The following is a 17,333-nucleotide window of genomic DNA, read 5'->3' as shown; positions in this document are numbered from 1 at the left end:
GGTGATTCATTTTCTTTAATAGTAAGTATATCTACTCCTTGGTCATTGGACAAAGGTTTTACATTTAGAATGCTAACAACCAAGTCAGTGTTTGTAGTCTAAAAACTAGTTCTTCGTACTGCTGCCTACTTTTTCTATTACTCTTCCATTATCACTACAGAAGGAATTGAAGGACATTTTTAATTTTTCTTCATTTTATGGGTTCCCATGGCCAAAGAATTCATCACCAAGTAGTCATCCAGATGATGAACCTCCCTGTACCTTGGGAGAGTGATATATCTTATTTCTGGGATCTTAATCAAAACCTTCCCAGTGTGGGAGAACCTGCTGAAGATTACATTTTGCTGGCATTGCTGTTGTGTTTGTCCTTCATTCTCGAGGAGGACTATAACATCAGAGAAATGATGACATGACTTGCGATTGACTTTGATTTGAGTGAGGGAGGGCTGTGCAAGGTCATAACCAGCCTCACTTTCTCCTCCAGAGCCATCTGGGTCCAGTGGCCTGATATTCACTAGGATGACTGGAGATGGCCCAGGATACATTGGGAGACCCTGGCCCTTTTAGGCTAAGGTCTTTTCAGGTTCTCACTTTGAATGAGGTAAAGCGCATTCAGTGACCAGGCCTCTTTAAGAAGTTAATCAAGGGATGGCCCCTTTAATCAAAACCTTAAAAAAAAAAATTCAAACTGGGAGGGGAAGACCCTCAGGGTTCCTGCCCAGTGTTTCTGGCATAGTCATTGAGCAAACGATGGACAACAACAACCCTATTCTTTCCACAGTGAAACATGATGACTTTTGGAGGAAAATTTCAGTAAATTAAGATAATTTATGTTCAGCATTTAAATTAAGTAATGAGATATATGCGTCTTGATGGGCATTGTTGGAGGGAATACCCATATTGATGAGATCACAGGTCCGTTGAATTATGCTAAGATGTCATATTGAAGGTTAACTTAGTCGTTGAATCGTTGAAACCGGTTTTAGCCGTAGATCTAGTAATATGGTTTTGTCACACTGTGTGTGTGTGTGTGTGTGTGTGTGTGTACGTGCGTGCCCGTGTGCACATCCACATTTGTGTTTTTGAATCTGACCATATGCATCATACCCAACACTACAGATATGCAGCCAGGTCCTGATTAATGAAACAAACAGTGAATTACATGAAATAGTCACATTATTCAACATTCTACTGCATATTTCCATTGGACTGGAACCAATTGTCATATTTTACATAATTGTAATTTCCACTAGTGTAGATTTGAATACATGTAACCACTTCACCAGGATTCATTATTTGTACTAGGACCAAGCTATAAAAATCTCATAGACAAAAGCCACTATTTAAAGCATGTAAATACAATATCACATCTTCTATTAAAGTCAGAAGTGCACCCCACTGAATATTTCTGCATCTGTACTAGCCATTTTTGGCCAGCAAAGCAACCCACTAAAAGTATCTTTGGTTCTTAAATTCTTAGCGAGGGAAATCAAATGACAGCATTTTATTACTGACTTCATGGAAAGGAAATTATGGTCTCTGAAAGCAACCTAACTATTTTTGATATGCCATTTTATTTTTTAAACCAATAAAAATTTGTTGTTCTCTTGTTTCAGTTGTGTCTGACTCTTTGTGACCCCATTAGGAGTTTTCTTGGCAAAGATACTGGAGTGGTTTGCCATTTCCTTCTCCAGCTCATTTTACAGATGAGGAAACTGAGGCAAGCAAAGTTAAATAACTTGCCCAGAATCACACAGCTAGGAAGTGACTGAGATGAGTCTTCCTGTTTTCAGGGTCAACATTCTTTTTGTTTTTTGAAGAAATTTTCAAAAATTGTTCATTTTAATTGAAGTTAGCATATTTGTATTCATCAATAGTGATTTTCCAGATTTCTCAAATTAATAGGAAGTTTCATGTATTTCTTAGTTAGAGGGACCTTCTTTCTATCTTCAACTTATATCATAACGCAGCTATCAAAGGAACGTTACATTCATTGTTTTAAAACATTTGAATCCATTTAGATCGATTCCATTAAAATTTCATTGTTTCTCATTTCAGGCTTTTGAAGACCTCAGCAAGCTCATGGTCAAGGTATATTAATTTGCATTTGTTATATTCACAACAATTGTATTGTTTTTAAGCACATTTTGTAAATAGAAAATATGGGTACTTTTTTTCTGACAGGCAAAGGAAATGGTCGAATTATCCAAATCTATAGCTAATAAAATTAAGGATAAACAAGGTGACATCACAGAAGATGAAGTAAGTAATAGCTCTGCATTTTTTCTTAGGACTAAAAGCCAAATATACAGACATATGTAGTAGGTACACACATACATATATATGTACAAACATATGTAAATATGTATATAAATAAACAGTATAAATGTTTAGATGGTCAACCTTTTAAAATTGAGTTTTTGTTTTGGGAGCATGAAATTGAATGAACTACTTCAAAAGTACGAGATGTTTGTCTTAAAGTCATTGTATTAGCTAGAACGGGTATTAGGTTAAATTTTTTTAAAAGTTTTTTCTTGAAATATAAATATTAGGGTGCTAGGAATATTATAAAAAGAGAGTAAAAGGTGATAGTTTGCTACAAACTTTTTGAAAGTCAATTTTTAGGCACAAAATTGTTTGAAATTGGAGTTTTTGAGGGTATTTATTGTAATTCTAACCTTGTGGTTGGTATTAAATGTAGTTGTTACCTTTATGTTCTTAATTGTCAGCCTGGTGAAGTGAGGAAAGAGTAAAGTGACAAGATAAAGGAAAGGGAGGCTATATTATTAAATTTGTCCAGAATATTGCTAGAAATCCTTTCCCTATTACAGATCATGAGAGCTTTTAAGTATAATGTAGGAATTTTCAGAGGGAAGATTTAGACTCTTCATTCAATTTAAAGAAAAATTTCATAACAATTAGAGCTAGCCCAGAATGATGGACAGCTAGGTGGCACAGTGGGTAGGGTGCTGGGCCTATAGTCTTCATCTTCCTGAGTTCCAATCTGGCCTCAGACACTTCCTAGCTATGTGACCCTGGGCAAGTCACTTAACCCTGTTTGCCTCAGTTTCTTCATCCGTAAATTGAGTTGGAGAAGCAAATGGCAAACCACTCTAGTATCTTTGCCAAGACAACTTCAGATGGGGGAATGAAGAATCAGGTGTGACTGAAAAACCAAAAGAGTGATAGACTGCCTTGAGAAGTGACTGAGTTTCCCTTATTGAAGTTCTTCAAGTGGAGGCTAGATGGCCTTTCGTTGAGAATGTTATAAAGAGGATTTCTTATCATGTACTAAAAAGACGAGATGACCTTCATAATCCAAGATTCTATAAATTGGAGGGGGCGAGTGAGGAAAGAGTTAATAATAAAGTATTTTTTTAGACATTTAATTGATGGCCAGGAGAAATAAAGGTCTGAAACTTTAAAAGAAAAACAAATCTAACTGCCATGTCATTGATGTGGTTTTTTCCTCTTTCCCATGTAGACTATCAGGTTTAAATCCTACCTGCTGAGCATGGGTATAGCTAATCCAGTTACCAGAGAAACACATGGCTCAGGCACTCACTACCACATGCAGCTGGCAAAACAACTAGCTGGAATACTTCAGGTTCCTTTAGAGGTAAATGCAAAATAAAAAACCCTTATTTTTGGTAGTGTTTAATTCCTTTAATATCAAGTCATTAGGAACCTTGATGGGAGTAACCCTTCTCATAGCTAATATTCCATTATTTTGTTTCTTTCTGAAATAAGTGTGAATTGGTTTGAATGGAACTGCTAGTAGTTTTCTGCTTTTTCATATTTAATTTCTACTACAGCTATACTTTATAGATTGTTATTAGATATATGACTTAGTCAAAAAGTATAGTGGTAGATCTTATTAGAGGTTCTTTTGTTTCCTATCGCTGACTCCATTAGTAGGCAATTTAATAGTTGTAGAGATTCTACCTTGACAAACAGGGGTAATTTACATTTTTTTCCCCATACATTCTCCAAAAGGGTTTTGTGTCTCACCTGATGCTGAAGAAGAAGAGTTTTAGGAAAGATGTTTTTCAAATACTTGAAGGCCTGCCATGTGGAAAGAAAGATTAGGTTTATTTTGTGTAATTCAAGGGGGTAGAACTAGCAACAGAGGGTGGAAGATGCAAAGAACAAGATTTCACTTACTTAGGAGCACTTATGTCTTAACTTAAAAGCAAAGGACTGCCCGGCAAAGGGTGGAAAAAATCTGGATGGCCACTTGTCGGGGCTGTTGTAAAATACATTCATGTTTCACATAGGGCTACTCCTCTTGGATGACTTCTGATGTCCCTTCGACCTTATGATTGTAGAACTTTATAAGTCCTTCTTGACCAGTTAGTAAATACTAAACAGTAACTGGAATATCATCTTTGAACTGGAAAAAAAAATTTTGAAATCTAAATACGGAATTTGTCTCAGTAGTTTCTTATGCATTTTTTAATACTGTTATACAAATTTCAGGAAGCTTTGCCGCCAGCCATATTTTGTACTAAATTAACTTATTTCATATTTAAACAGGAACGAGGGGGGATAATGTCACTCACAGAGGTGTACTGTCTAGTGAACCGAGCTCGAGGAATGGAAGTAAGGAATCAGTTCTGACATTCTGCTTCTAAATCTGGATGATATTGCTGTAATCCAGGGAAAATCCTATTGTAATGAGTACTGTTCAAGGATAGATTCTGTTTATAAAAAAGGTATTTTCTTAATTTGAGGAATTGCCTATAGGAGCAATATTTTGTTAACTTAGTCATATCAAATTCTGTGCGTTGGATAATGCTGTGTAGAAAGTGCCTTGTCTGGTCCCTTTCTATACCAAAGACCTTGAGTTATGCTAATAGTAGGTAGTAACGAAAAGAAAAGAACTTCTTTTGTCCTGTCGTAAAGTAGCAATTACACTTCAAGGCTCCCCATTCTTTTTGACTTCCCATATTTCATCTATTACTTCAACCCAAAAAGGTCTAATCAAAACTTATTTTCTGTCTTTCATTATTTCCATTTCATCCTTTTCCATATCAAAAAATTCAACCACCTAAACAAAGGCACCACGTACTAAGAACACAAAAGGATCTCGGTTGAGGGAAGGGTTAAATGGTATAAATATGATTGGATATCCTGGAGAGATCTCGAGTCCAAGACATGTAAAAAACTAAGCTCATTCTGTTTTCCCCTAAACCCTTCCCTCTTCCAAACTTCTCTATTTCTCTTGAGGTACATCCACCCTGCTAGTCTCCCAGGTTTAGAACCTTGGCATTAGCCTCAGCTCCTCAGTCTCCCTCACCCTAGTATTCGTTCAGTTACCAAATCTTGCCACTCCTGTCTCTCACATCTCACCCCTTCTTTCTCTGCTCACTGAGCTCCCACCTTAGTTTAGGCTCTTAACCCCTTCTGGTAGCAGCCACCTAAGCGGCTTCCTTGTCTCAAGCCTCTCATCACTTCAGTCCACCCTCCACGCTGCTGCTCAGGTGGTCTTCCTTGAGCACAAATCTGACCATCTGATGCCCCTGCTCATTCAACTCCAGAGCTTCCTCCTGCCTCAAGGATAAAATAAACTCCTCTGTTTGGCCTTCACACCCCAGCCCCCCTCCCCCCAATCTTTGCAGCCTCACTGGACAGTACTGCCTTCCCAAGCTCTAGTGACGGCAGACTGCTCTTCTAGCTGTCCTTCACTACACCTCTCATCTCTGCCCCTTTGTACTGGCCCTGCCGTGTGCCTGAAATACTCCTCTTTATCTGGGCCCTCTCTTCCCAAAAGATGCAGCGCAAGTACTGTTTTCTACATAAAGCCTGTCCTTACCTCATTAACTGCTAGTGTTTTTCCCTCTATCTTACATTTAACTACTTTATATTTATTTGTATTTATTCACCTTATATTTAAACTGCACATATCTGTATATGCACTTGTCTCGTCCCTTAGAACACGTGCTTCTTGTGGCGAGGGACAGTTTTATTCTTGGTACTTGTGTCCCCATTACCTAGTCAGTGCCTGGCATATAGTAGGCATTTAATACATATTTCTTGTTATTATGATGCCTCCACCTTTCTCCTCCTGGTTCAGAGTACTTCTGGTGAACATCAACTTTATTTCTTCTCCACTTCTTGCAGTCTAGGAATGTGATTTCTCTCTACTTTTTTTCATGTCAGATGAAAGGGTTGGACTTAGATGATCTTTAGTGTTTTTTCCAGCTCTGAATCTTGTCATCTAGCATTGTAACCTTTTAATAGAATTCCATTAAAAATAAAACAATTTGGCTATCTTAAAGCATTTGCTACAAAAGGATTTTGCTTATATAAACTTAATGTGTTGGGTTTTATTATTTTATTTTAAGCTTTTTTTTTAAAGTTTAAGCTAACTATTGTTGGGCACCTTATAAATATCTTCACTTTTTTTTTAATCCCATGTCATTTAACATACAATAAGAAAGTTGAAGTTCCAATTTCACACACTTTCCTTTAATCAGTCAGTAAGCATTTATTAATTCCTGCTATGTGTTAGGCACTGTTCTAGGCACAGAGGAAACAAGTACAACAAATAATCTCTATGGAATAAATACAAAGAAAATAAACTTAAAGTAATTAAGTACAAAGTATTCTGTAAGGGAGAGTGCTACAAGCCTAGGGGATGGTAAAAGGCATCCTGTAGAAGGTGGCACTTGGGCTGTGTTTTAAAGGAATTACTTCCTGGAATGTGACACAGAGGAAACTTCGGGGAGGCACACCCAAGAGCACATCTCAGCCCCCGCCCTCCATTGCCAGAGAGAATGGGGTGGGCTTAGTTTGCTGGATCCACATCCTTACTTCATGACTGGCATAGGACCACTGGGTCTATGGAAGAGGGAAGCTGGTGGTGAATATTGAGGCATCCCTTCCCAAGGAGAGTCCATGAATTTCCTTTCAGGCTCATATCACCTAAAATCTTTGATAAATGTGCCTTTGTTTGTGGTCTCTGTCTTTGTTTAAATAACATCATATCTGTTCATTTATAATGTCAACAAGATCTTTTTTTTTTTTTTAACTAGCTGCTTTCACCAGAAGACTTAGTGAATGCTTGTAAGATGTTGGAAGCCCTGAAATTACCTCTCAGGTAAGGGAGTTTCTTAAGATGTGTACTTAATTTGAACAGTAATTCCTTGCAGACTGAATTATAGTGGTGCTTGCCAAGCCCATGATCTTTATAGTGGTACACAGCAAAGCCCCTGTGCTGAAGACATTTAGAGAATGCATTCTGACTGAATCTCAGTGTCAGCAGCACCTCTGGTAGCCTGTCTAACCTTCAAGTGCTATTCCTGAATTTCCAGATTCTTCTTGATATATGGGAGTCTTTGGTTATCCTTTTTACAGTTGGTTTTTAAAGGTCATGATCTTCAGACCAAAAAAAAAAATTAAAAGCCTATTACTGACCTTTTGCAGGAACTTGGATAAATTGACTAATCCTTTGGTTTCTCTTTTCAGACAGTGAGCATTTATTAAGCGCTTATTTTGTGCCAGCTCTGGGCATTCAAAGAAAGGGAAGAAAAACATGATCCCTGCCCTCAGAGGAAAGGGACTAGAGGTGGGATCAGGTGATAGGGTTTAACCAGGAAAGACCTCTCTAAGAAGGGGGGATTTGAGCTGAATATTGAAGGCAGCTAGGGAAGTGAGAAGGCAGAGATGAGAAAGGAGGACATTTGGCCAATGAAACTGGCCTGGACATGATGCTGAGTGTCATGTGTGAGAAACAGCAAAAAGGCCAGTGTTCCTGAATCATAGAATATGTGGAGAGAAGTAAAATGTAGGAAGACTAGAAAGGTAGGAAGGGACCAGGCTGCAAAGAGCTTTTAAATAAGGAACACCTGGAACACCTGAGTGATGTGGTCAGGCCTGCTCTTTAGAAAGATCAGTTTGGTAGCTGAGTGGAGGGTGGACTGGAGTGGGGAGAGACTTGATCTTCAGTTGCTTTAACTTCACCAGCTTTAACAACTGGATAGGGTCCAGTCTAGAGAACCAAATGCTTCCCTTGAATAAATAAATATAATTTTTTTCCTTCTACTCCCTCAGCCTCCATTAAGACCATATGTGATAATCATGGCAGGAATACAAGAATCTCTCATTTTCTTGGTATATTCCTCCCACTAAATTTGAAAGCTCTTGATGCCTTAGTTAGGGTCTCCGTAAATTGCTGTGGAGGTTCATTACTTGGTGATTGACTCTGTGATGAATGTCTCTTAGTAAAGTTGATCCTTAGACAGCATATATAGGGTACAATTTGTTGCAAGGCTCATAGTTGAAGCTTTTCTTGCTTTCGTAGGTAAACTCTAGCAGAGCTTTTGGTCCCCTGGCACAGCCTTTAGTAATTTCAGGTCACCTCCACATTAGACATGATAGTAATAGATTTTAGTGGCGGATGGCAGGAATAGACACATAGTTAAAAATGTAATCAGTGCTATCACATGTCTCATCATTGTCCCTGCTCCCATCTTTATTAGAACTATAGGTAGGGTAGGAGAACGGGCTCTTAGGCAATGAGGTAAGACATGAGGGCAGAATGGTGTGCTCCTCTCACATGGCAGTGTCCAGGGTTGATCTGTATAATTTTCAAGTAAGAAAGTCAGGCTTCAGATATCCCTTTTCTTCCACTGACAATATATTAAGAGAAGTCATGAAGTAATCTCTACTTGACTGTTTGATCAAATCTTTGCTCACACTTCCTTGGGGTGTTATGTTCTGCATGCCATTTCTGCTGTGATATCACTCCTCTTCATGGTTGCAAAAGTCCCCACAACTTTTCATCTGCTGAAGAGTCCAAATGATTTATTCTCTTATTCTCATCTTTCATTTTCAGGCTCCGGATTTTTGATAGCGGTGTCATGGTCATTGAGCTTCAGTCCCACAATGAGGAGGAAATGCTTGCTTCAGCTTTAGAGACAGTATGTGACCTGGATGTCCTTTAACAGTCTGCAAAGATGATTTAAGCATATTAGGTGTAAAGCTTGAAGAACAGGATTTCTGTTTGAAGTTTGCCATTTTAAAAAGTTGTTTTCAGATATACAGGTTCTAATGTTTTAAATTCTTCTTAAGGAGTAAGGCAGCTTGGCATGGTAGATAGCACCACTTGTCATGAAGTCCTGTAGGCCTGTGTTTTAATCTCACCTCTGACTCTTAGAGCTGGGCAACCCTGGGCAAATCACTGACCTTTGTACTGCCAGGAGCTCTATACAGACTTCCTGTCCCTCAGGCCTCAAATTCTGTGCCTCCTCATCTCTGCTCCACCCAAGTACCACTTGCTTCTTGAAGCCTTTCCTAATTCCCACAGTTGGTGCCCCCACCCCACCTCCAGAAATCACTGTGTATATTTGTGTGTCTATCCTGTGTTTTTACTTCCCCATTAACATGTTGTATGCCTCTTGGGAGGTCAGAGACTATCTCACATTGGTATTTGACTCCCCAATGTCTGGACTGTCATAGGCATTTAATAAATGCTTTCTGAGAAATGGGTTTATTACTAAGTCATTCCCAGTCTGGGAGTTTCCCACAGATCCTTTGTGTCTTGGCATACTAAAGAGTCAGTGTGGACCAAACCCATAACTAAGTGCTTCTCTGGTATGTCAATTTACTGATCCCTTTTTACTCAGAAATAAGTGAAAAAATAAACTAATGTTACACAATATTTTGTTTGAGGCTTAGCTTTGGCTGTTTTGTTCTTGTTTTTTAATTAAAGCATTACTAATTGAGCTCTGTCAGTACATCACTACTGACTGTCAGGCTACTGTGTCAAAAGATTTGCCAGGGTGCCTGCTGTATGCATAGCACTCCATATGCCTGGATCAGAGTGATTTAGCTCATTTAAGAGGCTTGAAATTTTATTGCCTTCATTGGACTCACAAAATCTCACTAACTCCGGTGACCTTGAGCGAGTCACTGACTCCTCTTTGCTCTAGTAGCCTCATCGTGAGAAGGGAAAGTCGCACTAGACGATCCACCAAGGCCCCTTTCTGCTCTCTGATCTCTGGATTTCATGTGTTTCCATAATACATGTTTTTAACTTGTTGACTCATGAAGTTCTTACCCTCTTCCTTTTCAGAATGTTTAGCTGTGTGCCTTTTATGCTACCACACGTAGTATGGTATATTACACGTAGTGTGTATATTACAGAGCTGTTATAATTTGGACTGTTAGGTTTTAAAATCTTTTCTTTTGAGTCCTCATCTTAGTAATAGTTTCCATAATGTAAAATGTTTCCATAATGCTTTGCTCATAACCCTGTGAGGTAGGCAGAATCAAGCACTGGTAAAGAAAATTTACTAATACTGTGGATATTTGTAACACGTTCGAGAACTTATCGTATGTTTTAAAATGTCTTACTTGAACAGATTCGTAGGACTAAGTATTGTGCTTTGCTAATCAAATTCTTAACACATTTTATTTTGATGTTCTTTGTTAACAGGTATCAGAAAAGGGATCTCTCACATCTGAAGAATTTGCCAAACTTGTAGGAATGTCTGTTCTTTTGGCCAAAGAAAGGTAAATTAGGTTGGGGTGGTGGTGCCCATTTTTATTACTACTCATCATTGTGTTTTCTTGATTGCCAAATGTTTTAACAATCTGGCTAGCAGCTTCTGTGGGGGCGTAAGATCCCCCCACAGTCAGCACCCAGGAGGCTGCTGGCACGCCGGGAAAGCACAGGTTCTTTTTATCTGCTTAAACAAGGAAAGCACGGTGAAGGGGTTGACCAGCTTACTTTAATTCAGCATTCAGTTAGCATACAGACAACATTCATTTAGTTCAGGGGAAAAAGCCAGCACCCTGAGGTTCAGAACATTCATTTAGTTCGGGGGAAATGAACCAGCACCCCAAACTTCAAAACAAAATACAAAAAAATTACAAATATCAACAGACAGACCCAATACAATTCATAGTTACCAACATCTGGGCTCTGCCCGACAGCAAGGGCTGGCCCAGAGTCACGCTTGCCACTGTTCCCGTGCCAACCGGAAAAGGAAAGAGGAATCTTCAAGCCGTCTTCTCCCCTCTTGTAGAGTTTTTGACATCATCAAGCGCCGCCTGAATGACCAGGGCCGATTGGTTCTTGAGTTGGCCCCTCCCCCTAGCGTAGACTAGGTTAACACCCAACAGGGCATAGCTCTGGAGTTAATACCTCCCCTCAGCGAGCCCCTGCCTCATCACACAGGAAGTTCTCTGCTTCCTGGCATGGTCTCTGGGCTTCCTGTCCCGGAAGAGGAGCAGCAGACCCAGCAAGGCCCAATGAGGTAAACTGAGCCACCCAAAGAAAACAAAGGCCATTCTGGCCACACTCCACCCCTTGTGCTCTAGGATACAGCAAATCTGATGGCTTTTTCTTAATCCCCATCCATCTTGGCCTTTCTACAGCATTTGACACTGCTGACCACCCTCTTCTCTTGGACATTCAGGCCTTCTTTTCTTTCTCTCTACCCTCTCACTTGGTGACCTCATTAACTCCCATGGATTTAATTATGGAAGCTTTGTGGATGACTCCCAGATACATATATCCAGCTCTAGTCTCTCTCCTGAACTCTGGTTCCTACATTGCTGACTATTGGACATTTTGAAGTGGATGTACCATAAACATCTCAGACTCAGACTATCCAAAATGTAACTCATTTCTTTTCCCAAACCCATCCCTCTTCCAATCTTACCTATTACTCCCAAGGGCAGGGGGATTTTCCTAGTTACCTAGGCTCATAATTTTAGTGTTTCCTCAACTAATTCTCACAGCTATCCATTCAATTTCCAGATCTTGCCATCTCTACTTCCCTAGCATTTCTTTCATCTGTCCCCTTCTCACCACCTACATAGCCACCTCCCCTTATCACCTCTCAGTAGTTTCCTAATTGATCTCCCTACTTTGATTCTCTCTCTCACTGCTCTCATCCACCCACTACACAGCTGCCAAAGAGATTTTTTTAAAGGGCAGTTAGAACTGTGTCACTATCCTTTTCAATAACCTCCAGTAGTTCCCTATTACACCATGTTTAGTCGTTTAGTTGTGTCCATCTCTTCATGACCCTACGGACTGTAGCATGACAGTGCAGCGTTCTGGCAAAGGTACTGGAGTTCCTTCTCCAGTGGATTAAGGCAAACAAAGATTAAGGGACCTACCAAAGGTCAAACAGCTAGTAAGTGTTTGGGGTCAGATGTGAACTCTGGTCTTGCTAACTCCAGGCTCAGTGCTCTATCCACTGAGCCACCCAGCTGCCCTTAAAACCTCACTCCAGCCTATTTTTTCAGTCTTCTTATCTGTCATTCTCCTTTGCATATTCTATTAATCATCCAAAACTGGTCTTTTTACTATTCCTCCTAGAAGATACTCTATTTCCATCTCTGCTCTTGAGCTGACTCTCCTCACTACTAGGATTGTGTCTCTTCTTCCCCTTTGCCTTTTAGACTCCCTTCTTTCCTTCAAGTTGCAGCCTGAGTGCCACCTGTTATGTGGTGCCTTTCCTTGATGTCCCCAGATGTTTGTAGCCTCCTGTTCCCTTGTATCTCTCTCATGTATCCCTGTAGATATAGACCGCTCCACCATATGGAATTTAAGCTCCTTGAGGGATGGGACATTTTCCTTTTCTTGTTCATGTCTGTAGTGCGTAGCGTGGTATGCATTTAATAAATCCTTTTGGCTTGATTGAAAGTGTAAATGATTTCATTTTCTTTTCATCTTTGTCTTTAGGTTGCTTCTTGCTGAAAAGATGGGCCATCTTTGCAGAGATGATTCAGTGGAAGGCTTGAGATTTTATCCAAATTTGTTCATGACCCAGAGTTAAATATTTTGTAATTGTAATATCCTTTACCCATATCCTTTCATCATGCAATGACTGAATGACAGACAACTACGAAATAAACCTGTATTCAATTAGGGATTTTGGTAGAACACTGCAATACACGACAGCTTTTCTAATGATTTTCCCTAAATAGTATGTTCTAGGAATGCTTACTTAGGATTAATATGGAAAGGTACTAAAGAAAAAAATCAAAGCTGTCATGGAAATTAAATCATGTTATGTTTATGTTGACCCTTCCTAGGTCAGTGTGAAATAAGAGTTTCTAACTGAATCCTTCAGTTCATCTGCTTTGAAAGAAGGGAGTTTAGTTTCATGAGAATAAACCTGGGCTAACCCAGGTAATAGATATGTCGATAATATGACTGAAATGGATTGAATCACAGTAGGATTCATGTTCATGTCAAATGTTTACCCTTTGGGGATATCTGAAATATGCCATGTCTGCAATGATAGAACTATGACACCATTGGAACGTAAAGTGATACTGGATCATGCTGTGTTAGGCACCTCCTCTGAGGGCATTTCAGAAGCAGTCGTAGGCTGTGTCTCCTCCAGAGGCCAGACCAAGTATCCTCTTTAGTATTTTATTTGGCTTACTTATGTAGAGACTTGATACAGTAATTTCTTTTTTTTTACTAAGTGGTGAATTTATGACTGGCATTTAAAGAATGCACCTATGTCATTTTGCTTTTAAAATGAATTGGATTTTGAAATTGAACTAAGAAGCTGTTTAGACATGTTTGGAGGGATGATTCCAAATTTGGGAATTAGCCGCCCTGGGGATTTTTTAAGTCTGCTGTAGAAAATCTGGAACCAGCTATCAGGAACCTGGAAACTTGATTATCGTTTTTCTTTGAAGTGGAAAAAGAGGAAAGTTAGAACACACACACACACACACACACACACACACACACACACACACACCTCCATTCTTTCCTCCTTTTTAAAGGATTTCAACAATGAACAATTTTGGTGCACTACTAGCAAGTCATTGTACCATATTCCAGCAATATTTTTTTACTTTTGTTTGCCCAGATTTACTTAACAACATGCAAAAAAGCCTGCTTCTTGGCATTACTGCTCTGTTCAGAAAAATATTAATGAGAGAAATAAAAATAGATTATCTTAAGACCAAAAAAATGCTGCCACTAATGAAAATAGACTCCAGTTTTACAGTTGTACAGTGTATCGTATAATGGCATAATTTAAAATTCAGGGCATATGCCTATGGTCAGGATAGGGCCCCGCCTCCCTGCAATGGTTAGCCAAGAAGATACAGAGTAGGAGGGTCTTCATGACGTGTACACCATTTTACAGGATGATCAGTGCCCATACTCCAAGAAACAACCTTAGTGACTGTATTAGCCAACCTAAGAGGAATCCCCAGGTTTATACTTGAGTCTCTCTAAGGAACTTCTGAGATGCATGGGGTCCATCTGTGTATCACTGCTAGTAGCCATTCCAGGACCCTTTTTGAAGATCTCAATGAATTTCCAACCTCACCCTCAGACAATACCTCCTGCTAGGCCAGCTAGCTGCTCTCTTTATGTAGCCATCAGTTCCTGGGTATCATCAGCTTTAGCTACTTTATGTGGGTAGAGTACCAGCAGAAGGGCTGCCTCTAGAGAACCTTGTTGTAGGTACTGTTCTGCTGTGACCCACTTTGTTCTGCTAACAGTTCACTTAGGAGTGAACTCCCTGTTCTGCCTCCATCATTCAAACCCTTAAGTTTGTTCCTAGGCATCTCTGTAGTTTTTGAATCTCCAAAGATGCAAAGGATGCTTTTGTACATGGCACTCACAGAAAGTCTCACTTGTCAAAGTTCTTTTTTTAATCACAAATGTGTCAATCCTGTTCTCTCTTACTGTTGAATAGTAAGCTGTTGCACAGGTTGTAGCTGTATTAGGTAGTGGAGTGGTTCAGGCTTTTAAGGGTTTAGATCAGTCACAACAAATTACTGCGATTCAGCTATTATGTTTACCTTCATGTGACAGCAGCAAAACATGAATGGGGTACCCGTAACTAACTACAAAGTGAAGGAAACTGGAAAAAAGAGGGGAAATCACAAATGGACACTATTCTGGAGGCATTATCATCTTTTAAAATTCAATGTTTAGATACTTTAGGAATTTTGTTTTGCATTATTTTTAAATGGACATATTTCTGCTATTTCTTGTCCTTATTTTTTATGACTTTGGACTGTCTTATGGGGGCATCCATTCGGGTCTTGCTCTTAGTAGGCTTATGTTAAAATAAGAACTATTGGCCTCTGACTCCCACCCAAAATACTGTCTCGGTGCTTTTCATAATTGATATATTTATTATTTAGTGCTTTCATGACTTACCTCTTAGGAGCATTAAGACACAGACCTGTATCCTTAGCTTTATTATGATGGCACTTCTTGAGCCACTTATTGTCAAGACAAAACTTTATACTATGTGTATGTAAAGATCTTTTCAGGGTTAAATTAAAGGATTGATATATAATATATATTAATAAATCATCACAATAAAAAGATTTTTCCTAACTTGGTGTTCTCTTCTCCTTTTTTTAAAAGTATGAAAAAAGACAGTAATCTAAAATGGTCACCATTTTCCTTCTAGACAATCAGATGTTTAGTACAAATGTGAAGGACACTATCAAATCCCTTATTTTAATCATTTTTAAACGAGAACTGTTCTTATAATGAACTGTTAAATTAAAAAAGCAACTTGCTATGACTGTGTGAATGACTGAGTATATATTAAAGTGATCCTGATCCAGCCCATACCCTTCCACCAATCTTTCCAGGACATTTACTTGCTTAAGACCATAAATGTTTCACATTCAAATCCAGACTCTTCATTCAAGGCCTTTCTGTAATTTGGCCCCGTCCAGTCTTCTCTCTCCCCATTCCTTGGCTCCTCTGCTCCCATCTCCCCACAGTGGGACATTCCATACTCATTGATAACCCATTGCCTTTGCTTGTCAGTGTCTGGGATAAAGGCATAGAAGCCATAACTGGACAAAAGGATCCAGAAAAATCTTAGACTAAAGGATTGAATTGAATCCTATAAAATGAAATGTAGTATAAAGTCTTAAGGTATTAAATCACCCTCACATATACAGGGTGGGAGGGGTGAGGAAGAGTGAGACAGCAGTGTCTGAAAAATATCTGGCTGTTCCAGTGGTAACGGGTTAGACGTGATGAGGAACAGCCTTTACAAAAAGTATGTAAGTAGGAGATGGAATGTGTTTTAATGAATTTGTACCAAGGAATAGCAAATAGGCCAGTTTGGCTAGAAATATGAGGGGGAATATAAAGTCTGGAAAAGGGGAATCAAGTTTGTTAGGGACTTCAAAAATCCAACAGGAGGGGGCAGCTAGGTGGTGCAGTGAGTAGAGCACCAGCCCTGGAGTCAGGAGGACCTGACTTCAAACACTTGACACACTTACTAGCAGTGTGATCTTGGGCAAGTCACTTAACCACAATTGCTTTGCCTTCTCCCAAAAATTTAAAAAAAAAATCCAACCAGAGTTTGCATTTGATCTTGGAAGCAAAAGGTTTTTTGAGTGGGAGGGAAGAATGGTCAGGTGTGCTTTAACATCAACGTAGAAGTTGTGTAGAAGTAGGGATTAAGAGTTAATCAGTTAAGAGCCCATTGCAATAATTCAGACAAAATATTATACGGGACCAAACAAGGGCAGCAGCCCATGTAAATGAAGAGAAAGGAGTAGATATGAATGAATCGAAAAGATTTGGCAACTCATTGAATATGGAGAGAGGGGTGAGGGAGAAAAGAGATGATGATATTAAGCTGAACCTGGGTAACAAGAAGGAGGGTGTGCCCTCAACAGAAATAGGGAAATTAGGAAAGGAGATAGAGAAAAGGGGAAGGGATAAAGGCTTCCATTTTGTACATGTTGAGTTTGGAGATGTCCAAGTGAAGATGTCTAGCAATCAAGGCAGTCGAGAGAAATGGAGAGGGGCTAGGTGTTTGAATTTAGGAGTCATCTGTAGAGAGATGAACCCATGAGGTTCACAAAAGATCAGGGGGAGAAAGAGAGGAAGAGTATAGGCCTCAGGACAGTTCTTCGGAGTGAAGGAGTGGAGCATGGATACTGATTGTACAAAACTTTGCTAAATATGTCGTTGCTCTAGGAATAGAATTTAAATACCCCGACAGCCCAATGGTGACAAGACCCTAATGCTACTCTCCTTTACTTCAGATCTTTAATAAATTTTAGTAATGTTAATTATCCTTTTAAAAGGTTACTTAACCAAAGTACAGTTTGCACAATGGCAGTCCAATTCAGAAAGAATTTTCCTTGACCTATAAAACGACATATAGTATGAATTTGGTTATCTGTACCTAATTCTTTCTCCAAAAAGGTGGTTTCTTACATGTTTTAATATTCCAGAGGATAGACTAAGCTAAAAATGTTATCATACATGGAAAACGATTACAAAATTGAAAACCGGGATTAACCAAATAAAATCGGTCCTTTCCAGGAGTTAAAAGTGAGCGGTGATGTCA

General features: G+C 39.2%; 1 protein-coding gene across 1 annotated transcript in view; it reads left to right on the top strand.

The window, feature by feature from the left end:
* Positions 1-15,343, top strand: part of VPS36 (vacuolar protein sorting 36 homolog) — a 44,490-nt gene extending 29,147 nt beyond the window's left edge. The window contains exons 7-14 of the mRNA XM_036745584.1: positions 2,059-2,091; positions 2,185-2,262; positions 3,485-3,619; positions 4,537-4,602; positions 7,038-7,102; positions 8,840-8,924; positions 10,442-10,518; positions 12,704-15,343. Of these exons, the coding sequence (XP_036601479.1) occupies positions 2,059-2,091; positions 2,185-2,262; positions 3,485-3,619; positions 4,537-4,602; positions 7,038-7,102; positions 8,840-8,924; positions 10,442-10,518; positions 12,704-12,797 (633 nt within the window). The 3' untranslated portion in view covers positions 12,798-15,343. The remainder of the gene's footprint in view (positions 1-2,058; positions 2,092-2,184; positions 2,263-3,484; positions 3,620-4,536; positions 4,603-7,037; positions 7,103-8,839; positions 8,925-10,441; positions 10,519-12,703) is intronic.
* The last annotated feature ends 1,990 nt before the right edge of the window (positions 15,344-17,333 follow it).

This window comes from Trichosurus vulpecula, chromosome 2 (assembly GCF_011100635.1).
Source record: "Trichosurus vulpecula isolate mTriVul1 chromosome 2, mTriVul1.pri, whole genome shotgun sequence".
NCBI lineage: Eukaryota > Metazoa > Chordata > Mammalia > Diprotodontia > Phalangeridae > Trichosurus > Trichosurus vulpecula.
Note: the sequence above shows the minus strand (reverse complement) of the source record. Positions and strands in the feature narration are given on the sequence as shown.